This window comes from Ranitomeya variabilis, chromosome 1, assembly GCF_051348905.1.
Source record: "Ranitomeya variabilis isolate aRanVar5 chromosome 1, aRanVar5.hap1, whole genome shotgun sequence".
Classification (NCBI taxonomy): Eukaryota; Metazoa; Chordata; class Amphibia; order Anura; family Dendrobatidae; genus Ranitomeya; species Ranitomeya variabilis.
Window position 1 is genome coordinate 586,831,627 of NC_135232.1, and position 23,269 is coordinate 586,854,895.

The window sequence follows — 23,269 nt, forward strand, 5'->3', positions numbered from 1 at the left end:
TACAGCGGGGGGGAGTGCGCACTGTACAGCGGGGGGGAGTGCGCACTGTACAGCGGGGGGGAGTGCGCACTGTACAGCGGGGGGGAGTGCGCACTGTACAGCGGGGGGAGTGCGCACTGTACAGCGGGGGGAGTGCGCACTGTACAGCGGGGGGGAGTGCGCACTGTACAGCGGGGGGGAGTGCGCACTGTACAGCGGGGGGGAGTGCGCACTGTACAGCGGGGGGAGTGCGCACTGTACAGCGGGGGGAGTGCGCACTGTACAGCGGGGGGGAGTGCGCACTGTACAGCGGGGGGGGGGAGTGCGCACTGTACAGCGGGGGGGGAGTGCGCACTGTACAGCGGGGGAAGAGCACTGTACAGCGGGGGAAGAGCACTGTACAGCGGGGGAAGAGCACTGTACAGCGGGGGAAGAGCACTGTACAGCGGGGGAAGAGCACTGTACAGCGGGGGAAGAGCACTGTACAGCGGGGGAAGAGCACTGTACAGCGGGGGAAGAGCACTGTACAGCGGGGGAAGAGCACTGTACAGCGGGGGAAGAGCACTGTACAGCGGGGGAAGAGCACTGTACAGCGGGGGAAGAGCACTGTACAGCGGGGGAAGAGCACTGTACAGCGGGGGAAGAGCACGGTACAGCGGGGGAAGAGCACGGTACAGCGGGGGGAGCGCACTGTATAGCGGGGGATGCGCACGGTATAGCGGGGGATGCGCACGGTATAGCGGGGGATGCGCACGGTATAGCGGGGGATGCGCACGGTATAGCGGGGGATGCGCACGGTATAGCGGGGGATGCGCACGGTATAGCGGGGGATGCGCACGGTATAGCGGGGGAAGAGCACGGTATAGCGGGGTGCGCACTGTATAGCGGGGGTGCGCACTGTATAGCGGGGGTGCGCACTGTATAGCGGGGGTGCGCACTGTATAGCGGGGGTGCGCACTGTATAGTAGGGGTGCGCACTGTATAGCGGGGGTGCGCACTGTATAGCGGGGGTGCGCACTGTATAGTAGGGGTGCGCACTGTATAGCGGGGGTGCGCACTGTATAGCGGGGGTGCGCACTGTATAGCGGGGGTGCGCACTGTATAGCGGGGGTGCGCACTGTATAGTGGGGGTGCGCACTGTATAGTAGGGGTGCGCACTGTATAGCGGGGGTGCGCACTGTATAGCGGGGGTGCGCACTGTATAGCGGGGGTGCGCACTGTATAGCGGGGGTGCGCACTGTATAGCGGGGGTGCGCACTGTATAGTAGGGGTGCGCACTGTATAGCGGGGAGAGCACTGTATAGCGGGGGTGCGCACTGTATAGCGGGGAGAGCACTGTATAGCGGGGGTGCGCACTGTATAGTGGGGGTGCGCACTGTATAGTAGGGGTGCGCACTGTATAGCGGGGAGAGCACTGTATAGCGGGGGGTGCGCACTGTATAGCGGGGGGTGCGCACTGTATAGCGGGGGAGCACTGTATAGCGGGGGAGCACTGTATAGCGGGGGAGCACTGTATAGCGGGGGAGCACTGTATAGCGGGGGGGAGAGCACTGTACAGCGGGGTACTCCCCGGCCAGGTCACTCTTGACTCCTCCCAGTGACCAACATAAGCCCCCCACACACATAATGCCTTAGGTCACATCTCAGCCCCCCAATACCTTTCACCCGAGCAGATTTAGTCTCGAATTTGGTCAACATGTCCTCCGTCCGCTTCTGCCGAGCCTCCTCTCCGCCGTCACACGTCAGCCTCTGTCCCGGAAGTGCCGCGTTGGATCAGCCTGACTTCTCTTACGCATGCGCGTCGTTCTCCATTCTCCAAGCAAGTGCTACCATAGAGTTCCAGCCCTGGAAGAACTTCCGGAAGGGAGGTCGGATATCCGAAGCCGCGCAACTTTCCTCACCATGGCCGCGCCTGCAGACTTCCGGCTAGGAAGTGATAGGCGGAAGTGGTTACTAATTGGTAAACATGGCGGCTGCTGGAGAGAAGGGGAGATTCCTGCAGGGATGGAGAAGTCTTGGGGCGACCCTGGTGCTGCTGGCAGGTGAGAGGTGATGTATGGAGTTATTTCCTCCAGCCCGCAGGGCTCTGCCGGCCACTGTGTGTGTGTGCAGCCCGACACTGATATCTGCGTCCTCTGTCACCCCCTCCTCCTGTGCCGGGGGTCCTCTGTCACCCCCTCCTCCTGTGCCGGGGGTCCTCTGTCACCCCCCCCTCCTCCTGTGCCAGGGGTCCTCTGTCACCCCCCCTCCTCCTGTGCCGGGGGTCCTCTGTCACCCTCCTCCTTCTGTGCCAGGGGTCCTCTGTCACCCCCTCTCCTCCGCCTGTGCCAGGGGTCCTCTGTCACCCCCTCTCCTCCGCCTGTGCCAGGGGGTCCTCTGTCACCCCCCCCTCCGCCTGTGCCAGGGGGCCCTCTGTCACCCCCCCTCCTCCTGTGCCGGGGGTCCTCTGTCACCCCCCCTCCTCCTGTGCCGGGGGTCCTCTGTCACCCCCCCTCCTCCTGTGCCAGGGGGTCCTCTGTCACCCCCTCTCCTCCGCCTGTGCCAGGGGGTCCTCTGTCACCCCCTCTCCTCCGCCTGTGCCAGGGGTCCTCTGTCACCCCCTCTCCTCCGCCTGTGCCAGGGGTCCTCTGTCACCCCCTCTCCTCCGCCTGTGCCAGGGGGTCCTCTGTCACCCCCCCCTCCGCCTGTGCCAGGGGGCCCTCTGTCACCCCCCCTCCTCCTGTGCCGGGGGTCCTCTGTCACCCCCCCTCCTCCTGTGCCGGGGGTCCTCTGTCACCCCCCCTCCTCCTGTGCCGGGGGTCCTCTGTCACCCCCCCTCCTCCTGTGCCGGGGGTCCTCTGTCACCCCCCCTCCTCCTGTGCCGGGGGTCCTCTGTCACCCCCCCTCCTCCTGTGCCGGGGGTCCTCTGTCACCCCCCCCTCCTCCACCTGTGCCAGGGGGTCCTCTGTCACCCCCCCCCCTCCTGTGCCAGGGGTCCTCTGTCACCCCCCCCCCTCCTGTGCCAGGGGTCCTCTGTCACCCCCCCCTCCTGTGCCAGGGGTCCTCTGTCACCCCCCCCTCCTGTGCCAGGGGTCCTCTGTCACCCCCCCCTCCTGTGCCAGGGGTCCTCTGTCACCCCCCACCCTCCTGTGCCAGGGGTCCTCTGTCACCCCCCCCTCCTCCTGTGCCAGGGGTCCTCTGTCACCCCCCCTCCTCCTGTGCCAGGGGTCCTCTGTCACCCTCCTCCTTCTGTGCCAGGGGTCCTCTGTCACTCCCTCTCCTCCGCCTGTGCCAGGGGGTCCTCTGTCACTCCCTCTTCTCCGCCTGTGCCAGGGGTCCTCTGTCACCCCCTCTCCTCCGCCTCTGCCAGGGGGTCCTCTGTCACCCCCCCCTCCGCCTGTGCCAGGGGGCCCTCTGTCACCCCCCCTCCGCCTGTGCCAGGGGGCCCTCTGTCACCCCCCCTCCTCCTGTGCCGGGGGTCCTCTGTCACCCCCCCCTCCTCCTGTGCCGGGGGTCCTCTGTCACCCCCCCCTCCTCCTGTGCCAGGGGTCCTCTGTCACCACCCCCTCCTCCTGTGCCGGGGGTCCTCTGTCACCCCCCCTCCTCCTGTGCCGGGGGTCCTCTGTCATTGCCCCCCCATCCTGTGCGGCAGTTCCCCTGTTATCCCCCCCTCCTCCTTTGCTGTGGGTCCTCTGTCCCCCCCCAATGCGGCTAGTCGTCTGTCGCCCACTCCCTTCAGTTCCCCCTCCTTATTCTCTGGCTTCATCTTCTCTCTTGTGGTTTTTGTTTTTCAGCTTTGTGTGGTGGGAATTCAGTGGAGAGGAAGATTTACGTCACTCTAAATAGTACGGCCCCCTGTGTCCGGCTCCTGAACGCCACACACCAGATCGGATGCCAGTGTGAGTCCTAGTCCTACGACGCCTTGGGAGGTTATTTCTTTCTACAGAGGCCACAAGAAAATTAGAGGCCAGGGGCGGGCCCCCTCTCTGCCGCCAGGGGCGGGCCCCCTCTCTGCCGCCAGGGGCGGGCCCCCTCTCTGCCGCCAGGGGCGGGCCCCCTCTCTGCCGCCAGGGGCGGGCCCCCTCTCTGCCGCCAGGGGCGGGCCCCCTCTCTGCCGCCAGGGGCGGGCCCCCTCTCTGCCGCCAGGGGCGGGCCCCCTCTCTGCCGCCAGGGGCGGGCCCCCTCTCTGCCGCCAGGGGCGGGCCCCCTCTCTGCCGCCAGGGGCGGGCCCCCTCTCTGCCGCCAGGGGCGGGCCCCCTCTCTGCCGCCAGGGGCGGGCCCCCTCTCTGCCGCCAGGGGCGGGCCCTTTTCTCTCGCCACAGGCGCCGCCTCTTTCTCTCGCCCTGTCTGTCTTTCCCGGCGCTGCTTAGTGTCAAAAGGGAGAAGAAAAAAATGTGGACAGAGAAAGTCTGGGTTATAAACAATTGGTTGAACAGCGTTCTTTCTCATTGGGGGGGGGGGGGCTAAACTTTGGAATGGGGGGGTACTCTGTTTACATTAAAAAAAAAAAGTGTCCAGGAAATGTCCTATTAGAAAAAGAAAGCAAAAATAAGCACCTAAACGTACGTGTAAGCTGTGAGTCTGGGTTACTGTGGGCTAATCTCTACGTGCCTCTAGAGAAGCCGTCTACCCTGCACTTTTCTCTACCAATACAGCAATAGATATCACGAGCTCATATGGAATAATATATGTTTCACCCATGCATCTTCAGGGAATGGGGCGACAACTTAATACTCTGGAGTATGCTGCCAACTTTCTCGACAAACGAAATGGGAAATAAATCACCATCAATTGTATCTATAGATAACATGGGTACTGAGGAAGGATATCTACTCTATAGAGTTGATGTTCTCTGTATTATCCTTAACGTTGTTGTTGTTTTTCAGCCTCTAGAAATGGCGACACGGGTGTGATACATGTTGTGGAGAGGGAAGAAGACTTGCCCTGGGTACTGGAGACCGGTCCTACCCCTCCGTACATGGTGCTTCTAGAGGGCAACCTGTTCACCAAGTAAGAAACGACTAATAAAGGTTTTTAACGTCCAAAAAAGAATAATGTATGGAATGGCGAAGTGTTGGGTTTACCACATATTGATGAACGTCTCATCCCAATCAGGGACATTCTGCTGAAATTTAAGGAGAGCTCTAGAATATCTGGAATAGCGGTAATATACTCCAAACCACCCCCACCTGAAGGCTTCTCCATGGACCTTCAGTGTCCTAATGATGGATTTGGTGAGTTTGTTCTGCTTGTAATATATGTATGCTGCCCCCTATGTACAGGATTATAACTACTATAATACTGTCCCCTATGTACAAGAATGTAACTACTATAATACTGTCCCCTATGTACAAGAATGTAACTACTATAATACTGCCCCCTGTGTACAAGAATATAACTACTATAATACTGCCCCCTGTGTACAAGAATATAACTACTATAATACTGCTCCTATGTGCAAGAATATAACTACTATAATACTGCTCCTATGTACAAGAATTTAACTACTATAATACTGCCCCCTGTGTACAAGAATATAACTACTATAATACTGCCCCCTGTGTACAAGAATATAACTACTATAATACTGCTCCTATGTGCAAGAATATAACTACTGTAATACTGCTCCCTATGTACAAGAATATAACTACTATAATACTGCCACTATATACAATAATAGAACTACTATAATACTGCCTCCTATGTACAAGAATATAACTACTATAATACTGCTCCTATGTACAAGAATATAACTACTATAATACTGCTCCTATGTACAAGAATATAACTACTATAATACTGCTCCTATGTACAAGAATATAACTACTATAATACTGCTCCTATGTACAAGAATATAACTACTATAATACTGTCCCTATGTACAAGAATATAACTACTATAATCCCGCCATCCTCCTCAGGACTGTACTCCAGTGCGCACGGCTCCCAGTACTCGCACTGTAATGGGACGCTGTGGAATCCTCTTGGTAGTGGGATGTCCTATGAAGATTTCCAGTTTCCTATCTTCCTCCTGCAGGATGAGAATGAGACTGAGGTCATTAAGCAGGTTGGTAGGTCGCTCCTTCTTCGGATTCTTGTACTTCTACTTCATCCTCCTCACCCTTTTTTCTCTCTCCAGTGTTACACGAAGCACAACATTCCTGGCAACGACACTTCTCCCCAGTACCCACTGTGTGCCATGCAGCTCATCTCTCCGATGCACGCCGTTACTAGCACCGTCTCATGTATGAGGCGCAATTCAATCCAGATGTCCTTCAGCATTAACCCTGGTGAGTGTCCCCTGGTATAATGTAACCGTGTAGTCTCCAGTACTGACGTCATCACTGTCTTTTAGAAGCTGTGTGTGATACTCTTACTGATTATAATGTCTGGAGCACTGTGAAGCCGGTCAACATCTCGGGGCCCGTACCACCCGACGATCAGGTGGTCATATCGGCTGCCAGGGTGAGTGCGCTAGGGGCGGGGCTTCCCTCCCCAACTTACTATTTATGTCGTGCCGCCATTTCGGTCATTACTGGAAATGTTAGGGTGTCCCCTACTCTCTAGACAGCCTCACACTTTTGGTTGGACAAGGTGGAGACCTCCTTTAACCCCCGATAGTCATCATCCTCCCTATATAACTGACACATTGCAGTATAAAGTACAAATGATGAAACGATTGCAGGTTCATTTGACCCCCACCCCAAAAGAAAAAAGTAAAGAACTAAATAGACGATATATGTATGTGAAATATAGTGAGGGTAGAGATGCATATAAAATATATATGAAAAAAGGTAAAGCTATAAATTCAAACTAAATCAAATACAACTATAAATATCATATGTACATGTAAAGGTTTAAGTGGAAAAAAAAAAAATATATATACTGGTTCAGTATACCTTCAATTTTGAATAAATCCCCAACAGTGTCACAGCAAAGCACCCCCACACCATCACACCTCCTCCTCCGTGCTTTACGGTGGGAACCAGGCATGTAGAGTCCATCCATTCACCTTTTCTGCGTCATACAAAGACACGGTGGTTGGAACCAAAGATCTCAAATTTGGACTCATCAGACCAAAGCACAGATTTCCACTGGTCTAATGTCCATTCCTTGTGTTCTTTAACCCAAACAAGTCTCTTCTGCTTGTTGCCTGTCCTTAGCAGTGGTGTCCTAGCAGCTATTTTACCATGAAGGCCTGCTGCACAAAGTCTCCTCTTAACAGTTGTTGTAGAGATGTCTTCTGCTAGAACTCTGTGTGGCGTTGACCTGGTCTCTAATCTGAGCTGCTGTTAACCTGCGATTTCTGAGGCTGGTGACTCGGATAAACTTACCCTCAGAAGCAGAGGTGACTCTTGGTCTTCCTTTCCTGGGGTGGTCCTCATGTTAGCCAGTTTCTTTGTAGCGCTTGATGGCTTTTGCCACTCCACTTGGGGACACTTCCAAAGTTTTCCCAATTTTTTCTTAAAGTAATGATGGCCACTCGTTTTTCTTTACTTAGCTGCTTTTTTCTTGCCATAATACAAATTCTAACAGTCTATTCAGTAGGACTATCAGCTGTGTATCCACCAGACTTCTGCTCAACACAACTGACGGTCCAAACCCCATTTATAAGGCAAGAAATCCCACTTATTAAACCTGACAGGGCACACCTGTGAGGTGAAAACCATTCCCGGTGACTACCTCTTGAAGCTCATCAAGAGTGTGCAAAGCAGTCATTAAAGCAAAAGGTGGCTACTTTGAAGAACCTAGAATATAAGACATAATTTCTCCTACGTATCATTGGGGGACACAGGACGAATGGGTGTTATGCTGCTGCCACCAGGAGGACACTAAGTTAAACACACACAAAAGATTAACTCCTCCCCTGCAGTATACACCCACAGGCTGGACAATCCAGAGCCAGTTCTTACTTAGTGTCTCAGGAGGCACTTGGGTCCTCAGGACCCCACCAATTTTTTTTTTGATTTTTAACGGAAGGGAGCGACAGGCAAATTTTCAGCTCTGATCTCTCCCGAACCAACAACGGGCAAGTACACGGAGCGTTCCTCCTGTATCCTTTCCCGCGACGATGGATGCCAGCCCTGGCTCACTTTCCAGTGTGGCGACGGTTCCTCAGCGTTCCGATCTCTCTCCCTCCCTCCTTTTCAGGCGACCACGGGGACTAATCATCCACCTAAGTCTCCTGGAGCCAGGGCACAGCCGGACTAATGATATGGCGTCCGTGCAGCCGCCCACTGCACCACCACTGAAGATAGCGGATGTTGCACGGCGGCAGAAGCTCTCCACCCTCTCCCTACTAAGGTGAAGGTGGATGGAGCATCGGCCCTATCGCACAAGGTAAGTGCGGGGGCCGACGAGCTGTCAGAGGACGCCTGTTCAGGGATCCCTTATCCCCTTTCTATTGCGGCGCTGCAGCCGCGGGGCAGCCTTATAATGGGAGCATGGCGGGCAATCCGGCGCTCTGTTAGAGCGATGGCACAGTTTACCGGCCCTGGGCCGGACTCTAACGCGGGCGATCATTCTCCCTCCTTCATACAAGGAGGGCGGCGCTACAACGGCAGCGTTCTGACGCGCATTGCAGGGAATCCACCGCCCGCCCACGACACGCCCCCTCTCTCTCTCTCTCTGGGCGCTTCTCGTTCCCGAGAAGCGCCCTTTCCACATCTCGGCGGCCATCTTGGACCAGGAAGTGCGCTGGCGGCTCTGCAGCACCACAGCGCACAGGACCTCAGGATCTCCCTGCCAAGCATCGCTGAACTTGGTGAGACGCACTCACTACGATTGTCTCTTCCCCTACCAGTACACTCACTTAAGGGAAAAGATGTCACAGTCTAAGCAAAAACGGACTGGAAAGACCCACTCTGTTATTTTTGCTGTGTGCACCTCCTGCAAGGTATCTCTACCCCGAGGTCACACTACCCCGCTGTGCTCCGCCTGCGAAATGTCTGCAGCACAGGATACTCCGGCCTCTGACCCGGAATGTACTGAGCCTAGTACCCCCGCATGGGCGTCCTCCCTTGCTCGTTCTGTGGCATCCTTGGAAAGGACGATACAGTCCCTCCGTGAACCGTCCTTTACCCAGGCCACTTCCACGGATGATGCAACGCGACCTAAGAACCCCTCTCGGCCTAGAGGTCGTACCGTTTCCAGAAGCCCTCACTCATCTAGAAAGAGGTCCAGGGTAATATCTCCGGTCCCTGATCAGCCCTCCGGCTCAGAGAGCGAAGTCTCTCGTCACTCATCTCCAGCTCATAGCAGGGAATCCTTTCTGGACGACGCATCCAGCGTGTCCTGTTCCCCAGAGTATCGTCACGACCAAGAGACCCTAGATTCTCTCATAGACTCTGTAAGTCAGACGCTACAGTTAGAGGAGGAAACCCCGTCCAAGGCGGTTCATCCCGTGTCATTCGGGCGAACTACTAAGGCTCATAGATTTTTTCCTATGCATCCTCAATTCAAGGACATTGTCGATCTCCATAGAGTCCGTCCGGATAAACGCTTCTCAGGGCAAAAGGCTATGCAATTGAAGTATCCGTTTGCTCAGGACCTTGCTAAGGAGTGGTCTCAGTCACCCTCCGTGGACCCGCCAGTGTCGCGGCTAGCCACTAAGGCGGTTCTATCCTCCTCCGAGGGCGCGTCCATTAAGCATCCCTCTGATAGACAAATCGAACAGATGGCTCGCTCGGCTTTTGAAGCTTCTTCGGCTTCTCTCTTCCCCTCGTTTGCCGCCACATGGGTTGCAAAAGCCATGACCCATTGGGCTGAGTCTTTAGCCTCTACAGCACTTCACGCCGACCTACCCCCCGAGGTTTCACACCTGGCCACCCAGATTGCCAGAGCGGGGGACTTTGTAGTTTCCGCTTCCTTAGACGCGGCCAACTGTGCCTCACAGGCAGCGGCCAATGCTGTCACCATCCGCAGATCCCTTTGGCTCAGGGACTGGAAAGCGGACTCAGGTTCCAAAAAATCTCTCACGTCCCTTCCATACCAGGGCGAACGCCTTTTTGGGGACAAACTAGATAAAATAATCGCAGACTCCACAGGGGGAAAGAGCAAATTCCTTCCCCAGCAACGAACCTTTCGTCCCTTTCGCAACCAACAGGGCCGAGGCCGATATTTCCGTTTCGGCTCCAATTGGTCCAATCCTTCCTCCGCGCCTCCCGGCGTCGGGAGAGGTCAGCGCAGGGACAGGGCCTCCCAGCCGTCTTACAAACCTTCTCCCTCTTGGAGAGGCAGACCCAGACAACAGGGATCCCGAGGACCCAGACCTAACAGGTCTCCACCTCAATGACTTTTGGCAAACGCCAAAGGACACAGACAGAGTTGGCGGCCGCCTACTCCTCTTTCGGGACGCGTGGCTCTCGGTAGTTCCCGACCGATGGGTCCGCAATCTGGTGTCCTTCGGCTACAACATAGAGTTTGTCTCTCTTCCCCCATCTCGTTTCTTCCAGTCCCCTCCTCCCAGAGCAAGGGTCCGTCAGTATTTTCAGGCCATAAGATCGCTATGGGAAGACGGGGTCATCAGTCCGGTGCCCCAGAACGAGAGGTACCAAGGTTTTTATTCCAATCTTTTCATTGTACCAAAGAAGGACGGCTCAGTACGTCCAATATTGGACCTCAAGCTTCTCAACAAGTACGTCAATTCCGTATGGAGTCCCTCCGCTCGGTAATTGCCTCTCTGGAAGAGGGCGAGTTCCTTGCATCTCTAGATGTTCAAGACGCTTACCTGCACATCCCCATTCTACCGTCTCATCAGCGTTTTCTCCGCTTCGCGGTCCAGGGGCACCATTTTCAGTTCGTCGCCCTACCTTTCGGGCTGGCCACCGCTCCTCGGGTGTTCACCAAGGTCATGGCAGCTGCCGTGGCCATTCTGCATGCTCGAGGCATAGTGGTGTTGCCCTACTTGGACGACATTCTCATAAAAGGCTCCTCTTTCCGGTCCTGCTCAGAGGCGGTAGACATCACGATAAATACTTTTTTGCGCCTGGGCTGGAAAATCAATTTCAAAAAAATCTTCCCTAGTCCCGGCCCAAACCATATCCTACCTGGGAATGATCCTAGACTCCTCTCAGGGTTTAGTACTTTTACCTCCGGGAAAGGTATCCACTCTACAGAGAGAAGTCCGGAAGCTTACTCAACCTCGCTTTCACTCCCTACGCTTCTCCATGAAGGTTCTCGGCAGGATGGTGGCGGCAATGGAGGCAGTGCCCTTTGCGGTTTTCCACCTTCGTCCCTTACAACACGCCATTCTGGCAGTATGGGACAGGAATCCTGCCTCGCTCGACCGCCGTCTTCTTCTCTCTCGCCCAATCCGACAGTCCCTCAGGTGGTGGACCAAGAGGTCCTCCCTGACTCGGGGGAAGTCCTTCCTTCCGGTGCACTGGCTGGTTGTCACAACGGACGCCAGTCTCTTCGGCTGGGGTGCAGTGTTCCAGCGCCACTTGACTCAGGGTCGCTGGTCTCCGCAGGAGTCCCAGCTGCCCATCAACATACTAGAGATTTGGGCAATCAGACTGGCTCTCCATCATTTTCAGCCGTTCCTCTCCGGCCGTGCGGTCAGAGTCCAGTCCGACAACGCCACTGCGGTAGCCTACATCAACCGCCAAGGGGGCACTCGCAGCAAAGCGGCCATGGCCGAGGTGACGCTCATTCTCCGCTGGGCCGAGACGAATTATTCCATACTCTCAGCAGTCTTCATCCCGGGCGTGGAAAACTGGGAAGCGGACTTTCTAAGTCGCCACAGCCTCGATCCCGGAGAGTGGTCTCTCCATCCCGCAATCTTTCACCAGATATGCTCTCGATGGGGGACCCCGGACGTGGACCTAATGGCATCTCGCTTCAATTGCCAGGTTCCTGTCTTCATGGCCAGGTCTCACGACCCCTCAGCCTTCGGAGCCGACGCTCTCGTTCTCTCATGGCAGGGTTTCAGACTCCCATACATCTTTCCCCCAATCCCTCTTCTGGCAAAGGTGATCAGGAAGATCAAGGCAGAACGGATTCCAGTAATTCTCATCGCTCCGGACTGGCCGCGCAGGACATGGTATGCCGAGATGGTTCAACTGGTCTCAGACGTACCTTGGAGGCTGCCGAGCCGCGCAGACCTCCTGTCTCAAGGGCCCATTTACCACCCGAACTCAGAGGCCCTGTGTTTAACGGCGTGGCCGTTGAGTCCTGGGTACTGAGGCAGAAAGGGTTGCCCCAGACGGTGATATCTACCATGCTCCGCGCACGCAAGCCTTCCTCTATGCGCATCTACCACCGCGCCTGGAAGGCATACTTCGCCTGGTGCAGGAAGCGGGGACGTTTCCCCTTCCGCTTTTCTATCCCTCACATTTTGGAATTCCTCCAATCAGGAGTGGACTTGGGTCTTTCCCTCAGCTCTCTTAAAGGCCAAATTTCTGCTCTCTCGGTTCTTTTTCAGAGAAGGATTGCAAACAGGCTGCAGGTCAGGACCTTCATCCAGGGTGTTTCTCATATGGTTCCGCCGTACAAGATGCCCTTGGAACCATGGGACCTGAACCTAGTTCTCTGTGCTCTTCAGGAGCCCTCCTTTGAGCCCTTGCATGAAGTGTCTTTGCTGTTCTTGTCTTGGAAGATTGCCTTCCTCGTGGCTGTCACGTCTATTAGACGTGTCTCTGAGCTGGCAGCTCTGTCGTGCCGGCCTCCTTTCCTCGTGTTCCACCAGGACAAGGTGGTTCTGCGGACATGTCCGACTTTTCTTCCGAAGGTCGTTTCCTCCTTCCATCTTAATGAGGAGATTGTCCTTCCCTCACTGTGCCCTGCTCCTTCCCACCGCACGGAAAGGGCGCTCCACACTCTGGACTTAGTGAGGGGTCTCAGACGTTACGTCTCCAGGACTGCGTCTCTCCGTAGGTCAGACGCCTTGTTCGTTCTTCCGGAGGGGCCACGGAAGGGACTTCCCGCTTCCAAGGCCTCCATTGCCAAGTGGATTCGTTCCGCCATCCAAGAGTCCTACCGTGTCAAGGGTCACGCCGCACCTCCGGGGATCAAGGCTCATTCTACCCGGTCGGTCGGCGCGTCCTGGGCCATCCGGCACCAGGCATCGGCAGCACAGGTCTGCAAGGCTGCTACATGGTCCAGTCTTCATACGTTCACGAAACACTACCATGTGCATTTTCAGGCCTCGGCAGATGCTTCCGTCGGTAGGCGAATCCTACAAGCGGCTGTGTCTCATCTGTAGCTCGTAGGCACGCACAGCATTTATAACTTTTGGTTACCCACCCAGGGACTGCTTTGGGACGTCCCATTCGTCCTGTGTCCCCCAATGATACGTAGGAGAAAAGGAGATTTTTGTGTACTCACCGTAAAATCTTTTTCTCCGAGTCATCATTGGGGGACACAGCACCCTCCCTGTTAGCCTAGTTGGCTCGACTGTTCTTTTCAGTCTGTGTTTTGACTATGACATGTTTTCTGTTTTTTGTTAACTGGTTTACTCCTACTGCTTTGTTACCGAACTGGCTCTGGATTGTCCAGCCTGTGGGTGTATACTGCAGGGGAGGAGTTAATCTTTTGTGTGTGTTTAACTTAGTGTCCTCCTGGTGGCAGCAGCATAACACCCATTCGTCCTGTGTCCCCCAATGATGACTCGGAGAAAAAGATTTTACGGTGAGTACACAAAAATCTCCTTTTCAGTTGTTTCACACTATTTTGAGAAGTATATAATTCCACATGTGTTAATTCATAGTTTTGATGCCTTCAGTGTGAATGTACAATTCTCATAGTCATGAAAATACAGAAAAATCTTTACATGAGATGTAGCCAAACTTTTGGTCTGTACTGTATGTGTGCGCGCGTGTGTGTCTGTGTATATAATATATATATATATATACACACACACACACACACACACACACACACACACACACACACACACACACACACACACACATATATATACATACATACACACACACACACACACACACACACACACACACACACACACACACACACACACACACACACACACACACACTTTATAGATGATCTCTGCTCAAAATTACTGTTATTGTGAACAGTCAGGCAAGTTGAAGATGGAATGAAGGCCTAAAGTTGCAGATGACACATTTCCTTTGGATTTTAGGCAAACAAAATTCTGTATACTCATTTTTTACTTTTTGAAAATTCCAAAAAGAAAAATGGACTGATGCAAAAGTTTAGGTACCCTTGGAGATTTGTGTGCTCAGATAACTTTGGCCAAGATTTCAGACCTTAATTAGCCTGTTAGGGTTATGGCTATCATCATTAGGAAAGGCCAGGTGATGCAAATTTCCTATCTTTATAAAAACCCAGCCTCCTCTAACCTTGTGCCAAAAAGCAGCAGCCATGGGTTCTTCTAAGCAGCTGCCTAGCACTCTGAAAATGGTGGCGGCCCACAAAACAGGAGAAGGCTATAAGAAGATAGAAAAGCATTTTCAAGTTGCCCTTTTCTCAGTTCTAAATTTCGGTGAGAGCCGCTCTAACATTGCTAGAAATGCAAATCAAAACCACCATTTGACTGCAAAAGACCTTAAGAAAGATTTAGCAGACTCTGGAGTTGTGGTACATTTTTCTACTGTTTAGGACATCTGCACAAATATGGCCTTCGTGGAAGTGTCACCAGAAGAAATCCTCTCCTGTGTCCCACCATAACATTCAGTGTCGTAAGTATGCAAAATAACATCTAAACTAGCCTGATGCATTTTTGAAACAAGCCCTGTGGCCAATGAGGGTAAAATGAAATTCTTTGGCCACAGTGATCACAGGTATGTGTGGAGTGAAAGGGCACAGAATTTTTTGACAAGAACATCTCACCAACCATTAAGCCTGAGGGTGGATCAATAATGCTTTGGGGCTGTGTTGCAGCTAGTGATGAGCGAGTATACTCGTTGCTCGGAGTTGAGTATTTGTTAGTGCTCGGAAATTAAGTTTTCAGCACCTCAGCTGAATGATTTACAGCTAGTAGCCAGGCTGAGTACATGTGGGGGTTGCCTGGTAGCTAGGGAATCCCCACATGTAATCAAGCTGGCTGACAGTCGAAAATCATCCAGCTGCTGCAAGGAAAACTAAATCTCCAAACACTAACAAATACTCAGAGACCACCTGAGCGGGAAAACTCGAACGAGTACACTCGCTCATCACTAGTTGCAGCCAATGACACGAGGAATGTTTCATTGGTAGCGGGAAGAAAGGATCCAATGAAATCATAACTAATTCTTGATGCAAACATAACACTATCTGTAAAAATAAATTCAATTTGAAAAGAGGATGGTTTCTACAAATGAATAATGATCCTAAACACACATCAAAATCCACAATAGACAACCTCAAAAGGTGCAAACTGAAGGATTTACAAAGGCCCTCATAGTCCCCTGATCTGAACATCGATGAAAATTTGTGGCTAGACATCAAAATAGCAGAGGATGCAAGACGACCCAGGAATCTCACAGAACTGGAAGAATTTTCCAAGGAAGAATATGAAAGTCCCCCAAACAAGAACTGAAAGGCCCTTGTCTAGCTATAAAAAGCGTTTACAAGCTGTGATACCCACAAAAGGGGGTGCTAGTAAGGACTAACTATGCAGGGTGCCCAAACTTTTTCATTGGCCCGTTTTCCTTTCTGTAATTTTTAAAATGTAAAAGATGGAACAAAATGTATTTTTTTTTTTTTTTTTTTTTTCCCCCTAAAATACAAAAGAAATGTCATCTGTAACTTTACTCCTTTTAGAGATCATTTCATCTTCAACTTATTTAACTGTTCACAATAACAGTAACTTTGACCAGGGGTGCACAAACTTTTACATGCCACTGTATGTGTATTAGAATTTTTTTTTTTTTTTTAAATATATATTAGAATTTTTTGATGATTTCATTTTTAATTTCATATGTAAAATAACAAAACAATTAAATATATTTATGCATATGTTTGTATAAAAGAACAAAACTCCCGATTTGACAATTAATTTTATTTGGTCTCATTACCCTCCTGAAAGGAAACCCCCATGCACTAAAATGTGATTAAAATGTAATTTGGACTCCAAAAATGTGATCAATAAAACCTACAATTCGCCATGCAAAAAAAAGCAGAAGTAAAAAGTCCTCGCGAGGCTCCATCTATAAAACCATAAAAGCAATTCCAGGTCTCGGAAACTCTTAGCACCAAGCTTTTTTTCTCTAAAGTTCAGAATTTCATTAGCCCCTGAAACAATAAATCTCCGTAAGTGTTGTGACTTCTTCACCAGCTGGACGGACGGTCGTTCTTCTGGAACCTGGCACCCTCGGCGGAGAGCACGGTGTCCGCCCTGGTGACCCAGCTGGCAGCCGCAGAGGCAATCCACAAAGTGGCCGATTCCCAGTTATTGCCCAGGAACATCATGTTTGCCTTCTTCCAGGGGGTAAGATGGTTTCTGTGTCAGTCTTCACCGAAGTTCTCGAATTCTATTCAGCAGTTGGAACACTGTCGTTTAGGCGCTGTGCACAGGCTGTTGCTGTTGCATGGCATGCTGGAATATTTAGTTCTGCCCTGTCAGAGAGACGTTTATGTAATCTCAGGTTATGTTATTATGTTTTCAGGAAGTGTTTGATTACATTGGCAGTTCCCGGATGGTGTATGATATGGAGAAAGGAAAATTTCCCATCCGGCTGAACAACATTCACTCCTTTGTGGAGCTCAGTCAGGTAATACACAGAACCGTACATTAGTGTACATCCTTCATACTTTACACTGCAGCACTGCTTCTTTAAATTGGCCAGTGTGCTCAGTATGACAGGAGCGCTGCAGGCTTCTTCGGTTACATTTTGATCTGCATTTCTGCCTTTGTCCACCAGGTGGCGCTGAGGAACGATTCTACTCTGTGGATCCACACTGACCCCATTTCTCGGGGTAATGAGTCTTTAAACACTGAGGTGGGCGCCCGGATGATCCTGCTGGCTTCTGCCCTGCTGCCGCCATTTAGCTCCCCCTAGATGTGGGGTAATGGAATAGCATTCATTGTAAAATATATCCCTCATCCAGGTGGAACAGCTGATCCAATTACTGAAAAATTCCAGCATTAACACCAATGTTACCCTGCAAGAAACCGACCAATCCCAGCCCCTTCCGCCAGCGTCCTTCCAGCGGTTCCTGAGAGTCCAAAATATCCCGGGAGTGGTGCTGACTGACCACAGAAGCGCATACCGCAACAAGTAAGACCAGCGCTGCCCCCATATGTAGGTTTCTTGGATGAAGCTTTGCAGAAATGGCCGCTGACCTTCACACATCCACCATAGTCGACTCCAGGCTGTTACCTATTTTCGTCCGGCAGGGGGCAGCGTGGAGCTGTACGAGACGTCACAGCTGACAATGGCTCCTCTCCGTTCTCTCTCCCCATAGGTACTATAACAGTATGTACGACACCGCCGCCAGCATCAACATGAACTATCCCAGCGGACTCTCCAAGGAGGAAGCTCTGAACTACGTCACAGAAGCTGCTCAGGTACCTCACTACAGCAGGAGGAGGCTCCACGTGTGTCCTCATACACGCCGCAGGCCAGACCCTCTTAATATGTTCCCACCCCAGAATAGATTATGGTGTCCTCCAAGGTGCTCCTCCTCCCCTGATCCTCTACAAGACTAGATCTGTGTGCCTCCTTCCGGGGGGCACATTTATTCAAGCCCCACACTTAGGACTTGGCACACCCTTAATGCAGCCGGTTTCAATAACACCCCACCCCACTCCCTCCTCATTCTTGAGGTCAGTCATCTCATCCCCGAGTAGCTCTCACTTCTCAGAAATTAACTCCCCACCTTCCTCGACTATGACTAGGTGGCCCCAATCCTACCACCTTACACTCCTCCCCAACTAGGTGTTAGCGGCGGTCCTTCCCAGGATCACTCACCCTCACACAAAATCCCTGCCTTCCTGCTACTAGGCCTCTTCGACGCTCTCCCCTCCTAGGGTCAGAGTCTGCCTCCCCCTGACTAGGTCTCTATGGCGCTCTCCCCTCCTAGGGTCGGAGTCCTCCTCCTCCCTGGCTAGGTCTCTACAGCGCTGTCCCCTCCCAGCGTCACTCTGCCTCCCCCTGACTAGGTCTCTATGGCGCGCTTCCCTCCTAGGGTCAGAGTCCTCCTCCTCTCCCCTGGCTAGGTCTCTACGTCACTCTCTCCTCCCAGGGTCAGAGTCATCCTCCTCCCTGGCTAGGCCTCTATGGTGCTATTCCCTCCCAGGGTCAGACTCCTCCTCCCCCTGGTTAGGTCTCTACGGTGCGCTCCCCTCCCTGGGTCAAAGTCCTCCTCCCCCTTGGCTAGGTTTCAGCGGTGCCCTTTTCCTGGGGTCATCTGTCCCTATTCCCCCTTTTTCCCTGACTGTTCTGTCAGAACCCTGTCCCAGAGTCACAGTTGCCCCTCCACCTATCCTATCTCCCTGATTAGCTCTCAGTGGTGCCCCCATTCACCTCTGGTCTGGATAGATCTCCCACTCTTTTTTGGGTCACAGTTATTCCCCCCCACTTACGGCTAGATCTCAGTGGCACCCCTTCCTGGGGTCATAGTTAATCCCCCCCCCCCCCCCACTCCTGGCTAGATCTCAGTGGTACCCTTTTCCTGGGGTCACAGATCTACCCCCCCCCCCCCTTTCCTGGGGCCAGTCTTTGTCCCACTCTCGGCTAGGTCTCATTGCCACCCCCTTTCCCGGGGTCACAGTTATTCCCCCGACTCTCGGCTAGGACTCAGTGGCGCCCCCTTACTGGGGTCAGTCTCCCCCACCCACCCTGTAAGTGTTGGCGGTGCCTACATATAGGCTCTGTCTATAAATGTTTTCCCTTTTGCAGTCCCTCTCGGAGGTGGCCACGTTGCTGGCCAGGACCCTGTACCAGCAGGCAGGAGGTCACAACACCGCTGACATCCAGGCCGACGTGACGTCGGTAAGAAGCTCCAGTCTGACATCTGTCTACTTTACTTTACTCTGATTCTACGTTCACCTTTAAAGCTGCCTTCAGATTTCTGCTGGTGTCCTGCGGTAAGAGCTGACATGAGCGCTATAGAGTCCGCGCTGACCTGGGTCATATCTTTGCCAACATGGACGAACTAAATCTCTGTTTTATGGGGACAATCAACAGAATTTTTCAGGCAGCTTTGGTTGTGACTGGAGAAGGTGACAATAAACAGCGGGGCTTTTATTTTTCTGTTTTGTTTCAGGTGACTCGGATGTTGTACGGCTTCCTGGTGATGTCTAACAATAGTTGGTTTCAGTCCATCATTAAGTCTGACTGGAAAGGAAACCTGGGTAAGGCTGGTCCACTTCTCCAAGTGGGATCAGGTTACACCCCACCCATAGAAGTCTATGGAGTGGGAAGGAGAGAGAGGTGCACAGACGCACACAAACCTGTGCAGCTACTCTTTCGTAACTGTTTATCTCAACCCAGCATTGGATTCACAGCTACACTGCTCAGTACTATTGTATAATGACCTTTATGCTGCTTCTTCTGACCATGTACTGCATAGAAACGTGCAAGCAGAATCTCCCTGCTTCTTCAGTGTGCAATGTATGGGACAGACCATAAGCTCATCTCTACCGGAGTCGGAGGCAACAGAAAATACGAGTGAAAGAGGCCACAGTGGGGGAAGCTTGTGAAATGTGCAGGATACTAGTCATAATGGTTAAAGATAGGTTATTCATCTTGTACATACACATGTCCCTGCTGCTGCATTTTTTAAACTGTTTACTTGACTTCAGAGCTGGATGCACAGCTACACTACTCAGTGCCGCCATGTAATATCCTCCATGCAGATAGGAGACATCATGGCATCTAGTCTCCATTCACTAAGTCATGGACAACTGAAAATTGCGTCAAATCTTTAAAAAAAATAAAAATAAAAAAAAAAACAAATGGAAAAAACCATAGAAAACTAGGATGAAAAGTCACAGGGCACAATGTGGTGTAACACAGATGCTGATTGTATTTCTAGAAGAAAAACCTCCTCAGTATTATGTGACGGCCTCTCTGATCGGGAGGACCCAGTCCCCAAACCCACCAACCAGCTTCCTCATCTCCGTTCTCGCCAATCTCACGGGGCAAGTGGTGAACTTCACCAAGGAAGAATGTCAGAGCCCAGACAAGGCTGCAGATCCTAAGGCAAGTCTGTAACACTGCAGAGCTGCAATCACAACTCGGCAGGCGTCAGAGCTGAAATATAGAATATATATCAGCTAATGTATAAAAAACTAAAGGCCCTCTATCTTATGGTCCCTGATGACCTGCCTACTGACTGTATCCATCACCAACTTAAAATATTAGGGTTTTTATAAGTTTAATTTGTTTTTTTCCCTCTTTAGCTTTATGAATACTTATGGGTGCAGGGTCCATTGAATGATAACTCGACGACCCGGGCACCGTACTGTGTGCGGACCACCCTTCATAGCTATCTGGCCGAGTCTCCCGCCTTTGAGCTGAATGAGTGGGACTCCACAAATTACTCCACCTGGACGGAAAGCCGCTGGAAGGAGATCCGGGCCCGCATATTCCTTGTGCCCAGTCACGAGCTGGAGGTGGGTGCCACCAAGCAGGAGCCCCAGTCTACTACACCTTGGGGGACTGTATTTTTCCTCTGTCTGCACGGAGCCATAACTTTTATGTTTTCCCGTCCACATCGCCGTGCGAGGGCTCATTTTTTGCGGGACTAGTTTTAGTTTTGATTGATTGCCATTCACTTTATCATATAATGTACTAAAAACAGGAAAAAAATAATTCTGGGTGGTGATGAAATGGTGGAAAAACAAATTCTATTCAGTTTTTTTTTTTTTTTCTTTGTATGGAACCTAGTGTGCAGTAAACATGACACTTGTATAGTTTTGCTATTACATTTTTGTTGGGAGTGGGTGGCATTTTATAAAACTTTGGTGTTTCCATGTTCTCAGACCCCCTCCTTTTGTTATTCGGTTGATTAACCTGTGTTAGGGCTTTTTTTTCTTTCATGGTGACCTGTAGTTTTTATTCCATTTTGGGGTATATCCAAACTTATATATATTTTTTTTTTTCCTAATTTATTTTTATTGTAGCTCCTCATACTTTTATTTGGAGGACATAGTGACCCAAAAAAGTCAATTTTTTATTTTTAAAGATCAGACTTTCCTGGACATCAAATATTCTTGCCAATTTTTATTTTCCGGCATGGGAAAAAAAGTGATTTTTTTTTTTTAAACATTCCGATTTTTTGTTGTTGTCTTTTTAACTCTTTTATTGATTTACCCACCCCATTCTCCCACCAGCAGGTTCTAGTTTGTGATTGCCCTACACATCAACATTGCAGTACACTGTCACCATAGCCGTGACTTCTGCCATGACGGCACAGTCGGTGCCTGTGTAGTCACATTAGGGGGAAATTAACCGCTTAGGTTCTGCTGTCAGAGATTGACTGTGGCATCTAAGGGGGTGAACCGCTGGTTCCGGAGTCCACTCTGTACACTTGCACCCATCAGGGCTTAAGTGCTGAGAATGTGTTACAGGGGGTCATGGTTCATCCATCTTGGTGTCCAGTGAAACTATTGGGGTCCACGGACCCCCCAGCCCTTCATTACATGCACGTGATGTAATACTGACTGCTCCCACCTCTTTGCTCACTCGCTTTTCTCTTTGCTCGCAGGTGATAACTCTGATCGTGGGCATCGCCGTTCTCCTTTTGTCTTTCGGCGCTACCTACTTCATAAACTCCAAGGCAGACATACTGTTCACAAGTGCACAAGACAGCAGCGGGTCAGTGACCTACTAGAGACATACCGCCTCCTGCTGGATGGAGGACTGTGACTGCTACTGTTTGTACTGGTTAGGTGGGAACACCCTTGCTGCTTTAACAATGGATCCACACTGGAAAGGACTTTGATTTTTTTTTTTTCTTTAATTCAAGCAGCGACCATGACAAAAATGAAAACTCCTGTTCCCACCTACAGGGAAAAGTGCAACATGATGGCAAAAAGTTTCCAAGATGGAGGCTCTGGATCCAGGACCAAATGCGTCCTCTGTCTTTACCTGCTTTACTGGGTGGCCTACAAACGGTTAATCCAATTCTCTCTCCCAAAATAGACGCCAGACTATAACATATGAGGAGGGCCCAATGCTGAACCTGACTGTCGCCCAATTCAGACCCCAAACCTGACTGCTTGGCAGTGAATGTGACGCCTACTGACCATTTCAATGACTACCTAATAGAGGTGTGCTGCCAACAAACGAATGGAAAGACTGATTGGTGGGGGTGTGGTGGATGACAACCCAAGCGGAAAGGCTGGTTGGTAGTGCTCCCTGACCACTGTAGCTATACAGACGCACGCTGGCGATATATACGGCAGCAATCGCACGCCCTATATCTGTCCTCATCTCAAATGCTGTGGTTAAAGCATATGTTTTCAGATTTTTCCCTTGGAATTTTCATGAAATTCAAAGCAATATTCCACCAACCGTAGGTTACTTGCTGCCATGGCGATAGAATGAACAACATCTGCCATCTTTCATTGTTCTTGTGGTTTTTTTCTTACGTCATTCACCTAGTATGTAATAAAATGACTAAAAATGATTCTATGTTAAATCTTTAAAATATCTAACGGGACAAGTCAAAAGAACTGCGGTACTACACTTTGACCTTTAGGTGTCACAGTTTTCAGCAACCTATTGAAAGTACTGAACTATAAACACTAGGTGTCACTTTTTCGATGCAAAGTACTGTAGTACTGAACTATAACCACTAGGTGTTGCCATTTCTATGAAAAGCAGTGTAGTACCTAACTATAACCACTAGGTGTTGCTGTTTCTATGGAAAGTACTGCAGTACTGAAGTAAACAAGTAGATGTCGCTGTGTCTGTGTAAAGTACTGTAGTAGTACCGTATTGTAGATCCTTCTCACCCTGTATCTGTCTGCTATTCCTGGTATGTCCTCTGGCTGCTATTACTGTGTTTTGTTTTTTTCCTTCCTGCATGTTTTCCCACCATAATTCTTTTTTTATTTTATTTTTTTTTAAATTCGTTTATTAATTGCAGGATAAATCATACACACATTTGCTCGTATTCATTATTATCCATTAGTTACATAAAATTACCATACATAGCCATATCAAAAGTATTGCAAAGGTAAGAAACAGTGCATGTTAATCATTTATGTCCTATTTTGAACCTTAACTAGTTTAACTTTTAATAAAACCTCTAAAACTAACATAATGCCGCCTGGAGGAGAGTTCTAAATAGGTTCCGCCCTGTGAGTAAATAATGTCCGCATAATCGTACACCCAGTTCTTATGCATATACTGAGTTATTTTAGCTTAAACAGTATGGCAGGAGGAGTTCCA

General features: G+C 51.0%; 2 protein-coding genes across 3 annotated transcripts in view; one reads left to right on the top strand and one right to left on the bottom strand.

Moving 5' to 3' along the window:
- Positions 1–1,878, bottom strand: part of COPA (coat protein complex I subunit alpha) — a 31,480-nt gene extending 29,602 nt beyond the window's left edge. The window contains exon 1 of the mRNA XM_077258018.1: positions 1,638–1,878. Within this exon, the coding sequence (XP_077114133.1) occupies positions 1,638–1,677 (40 nt within the window). The 5' untranslated portion in view covers positions 1,678–1,878. The remainder of the gene's footprint in view (positions 1–1,637) is intronic.
- On the top strand, positions 1,868–22,502 carry NCSTN (nicastrin). Of its 2 annotated transcripts, none has more exons than XM_077258031.1 (17): positions 1,868–2,021; positions 3,753–3,857; positions 4,845–4,968; positions 5,074–5,192; positions 5,879–6,024; positions 6,097–6,247; positions 6,313–6,422; positions 16,201–16,353; positions 16,532–16,636; positions 16,787–16,864; positions 16,974–17,143; positions 17,331–17,433; positions 18,767–18,859; positions 19,134–19,221; positions 19,905–20,071; positions 20,272–20,484; positions 21,579–22,502. In XM_077258031.1, the coding sequence occupies exons 1-17, from the start codon at positions 1,946–1,948 to the stop codon at positions 21,702–21,704; spliced, it is 2,127 nt and encodes a 708-aa protein (XP_077114146.1). In that variant the 5' UTR covers positions 1,868–1,945; the 3' UTR covers positions 21,705–22,502. The 2 variants fall into 2 exon arrangements, with proteins under 2 accessions (XP_077114146.1, XP_077114154.1); XM_077258039.1 differs by having other exon boundaries at positions 6,316–6,422.
- Positions 22,503–23,269: the final 767 nt, after the last annotated feature.

What these genes read in the sequence shown, in the direction of transcription:
- NCSTN (XM_077258031.1), top strand. Translation starts at nt 1,946, where the DNA reads ATGGCGGCTGCTGGAGAGAAGGGGAGATTCCTGCAGGGATGGAGAAGT. An exon ending in GACCCTGGTGCTGCTGGCAG is followed by an intron (nt 2,022 to 3,752) that starts GTGAGAGGTGAT and finishes TTTGTTTTTCAG; the next exon opens with CTTTGTGTGGTGGGAATTCA. An exon ending in ACGTCACAGAAGCTGCTCAG is followed by an intron (nt 17,434 to 18,766) that starts GTACCTCACTAC and finishes TCCCTTTTGCAG; the next exon opens with TCCCTCTCGGAGGTGGCCAC.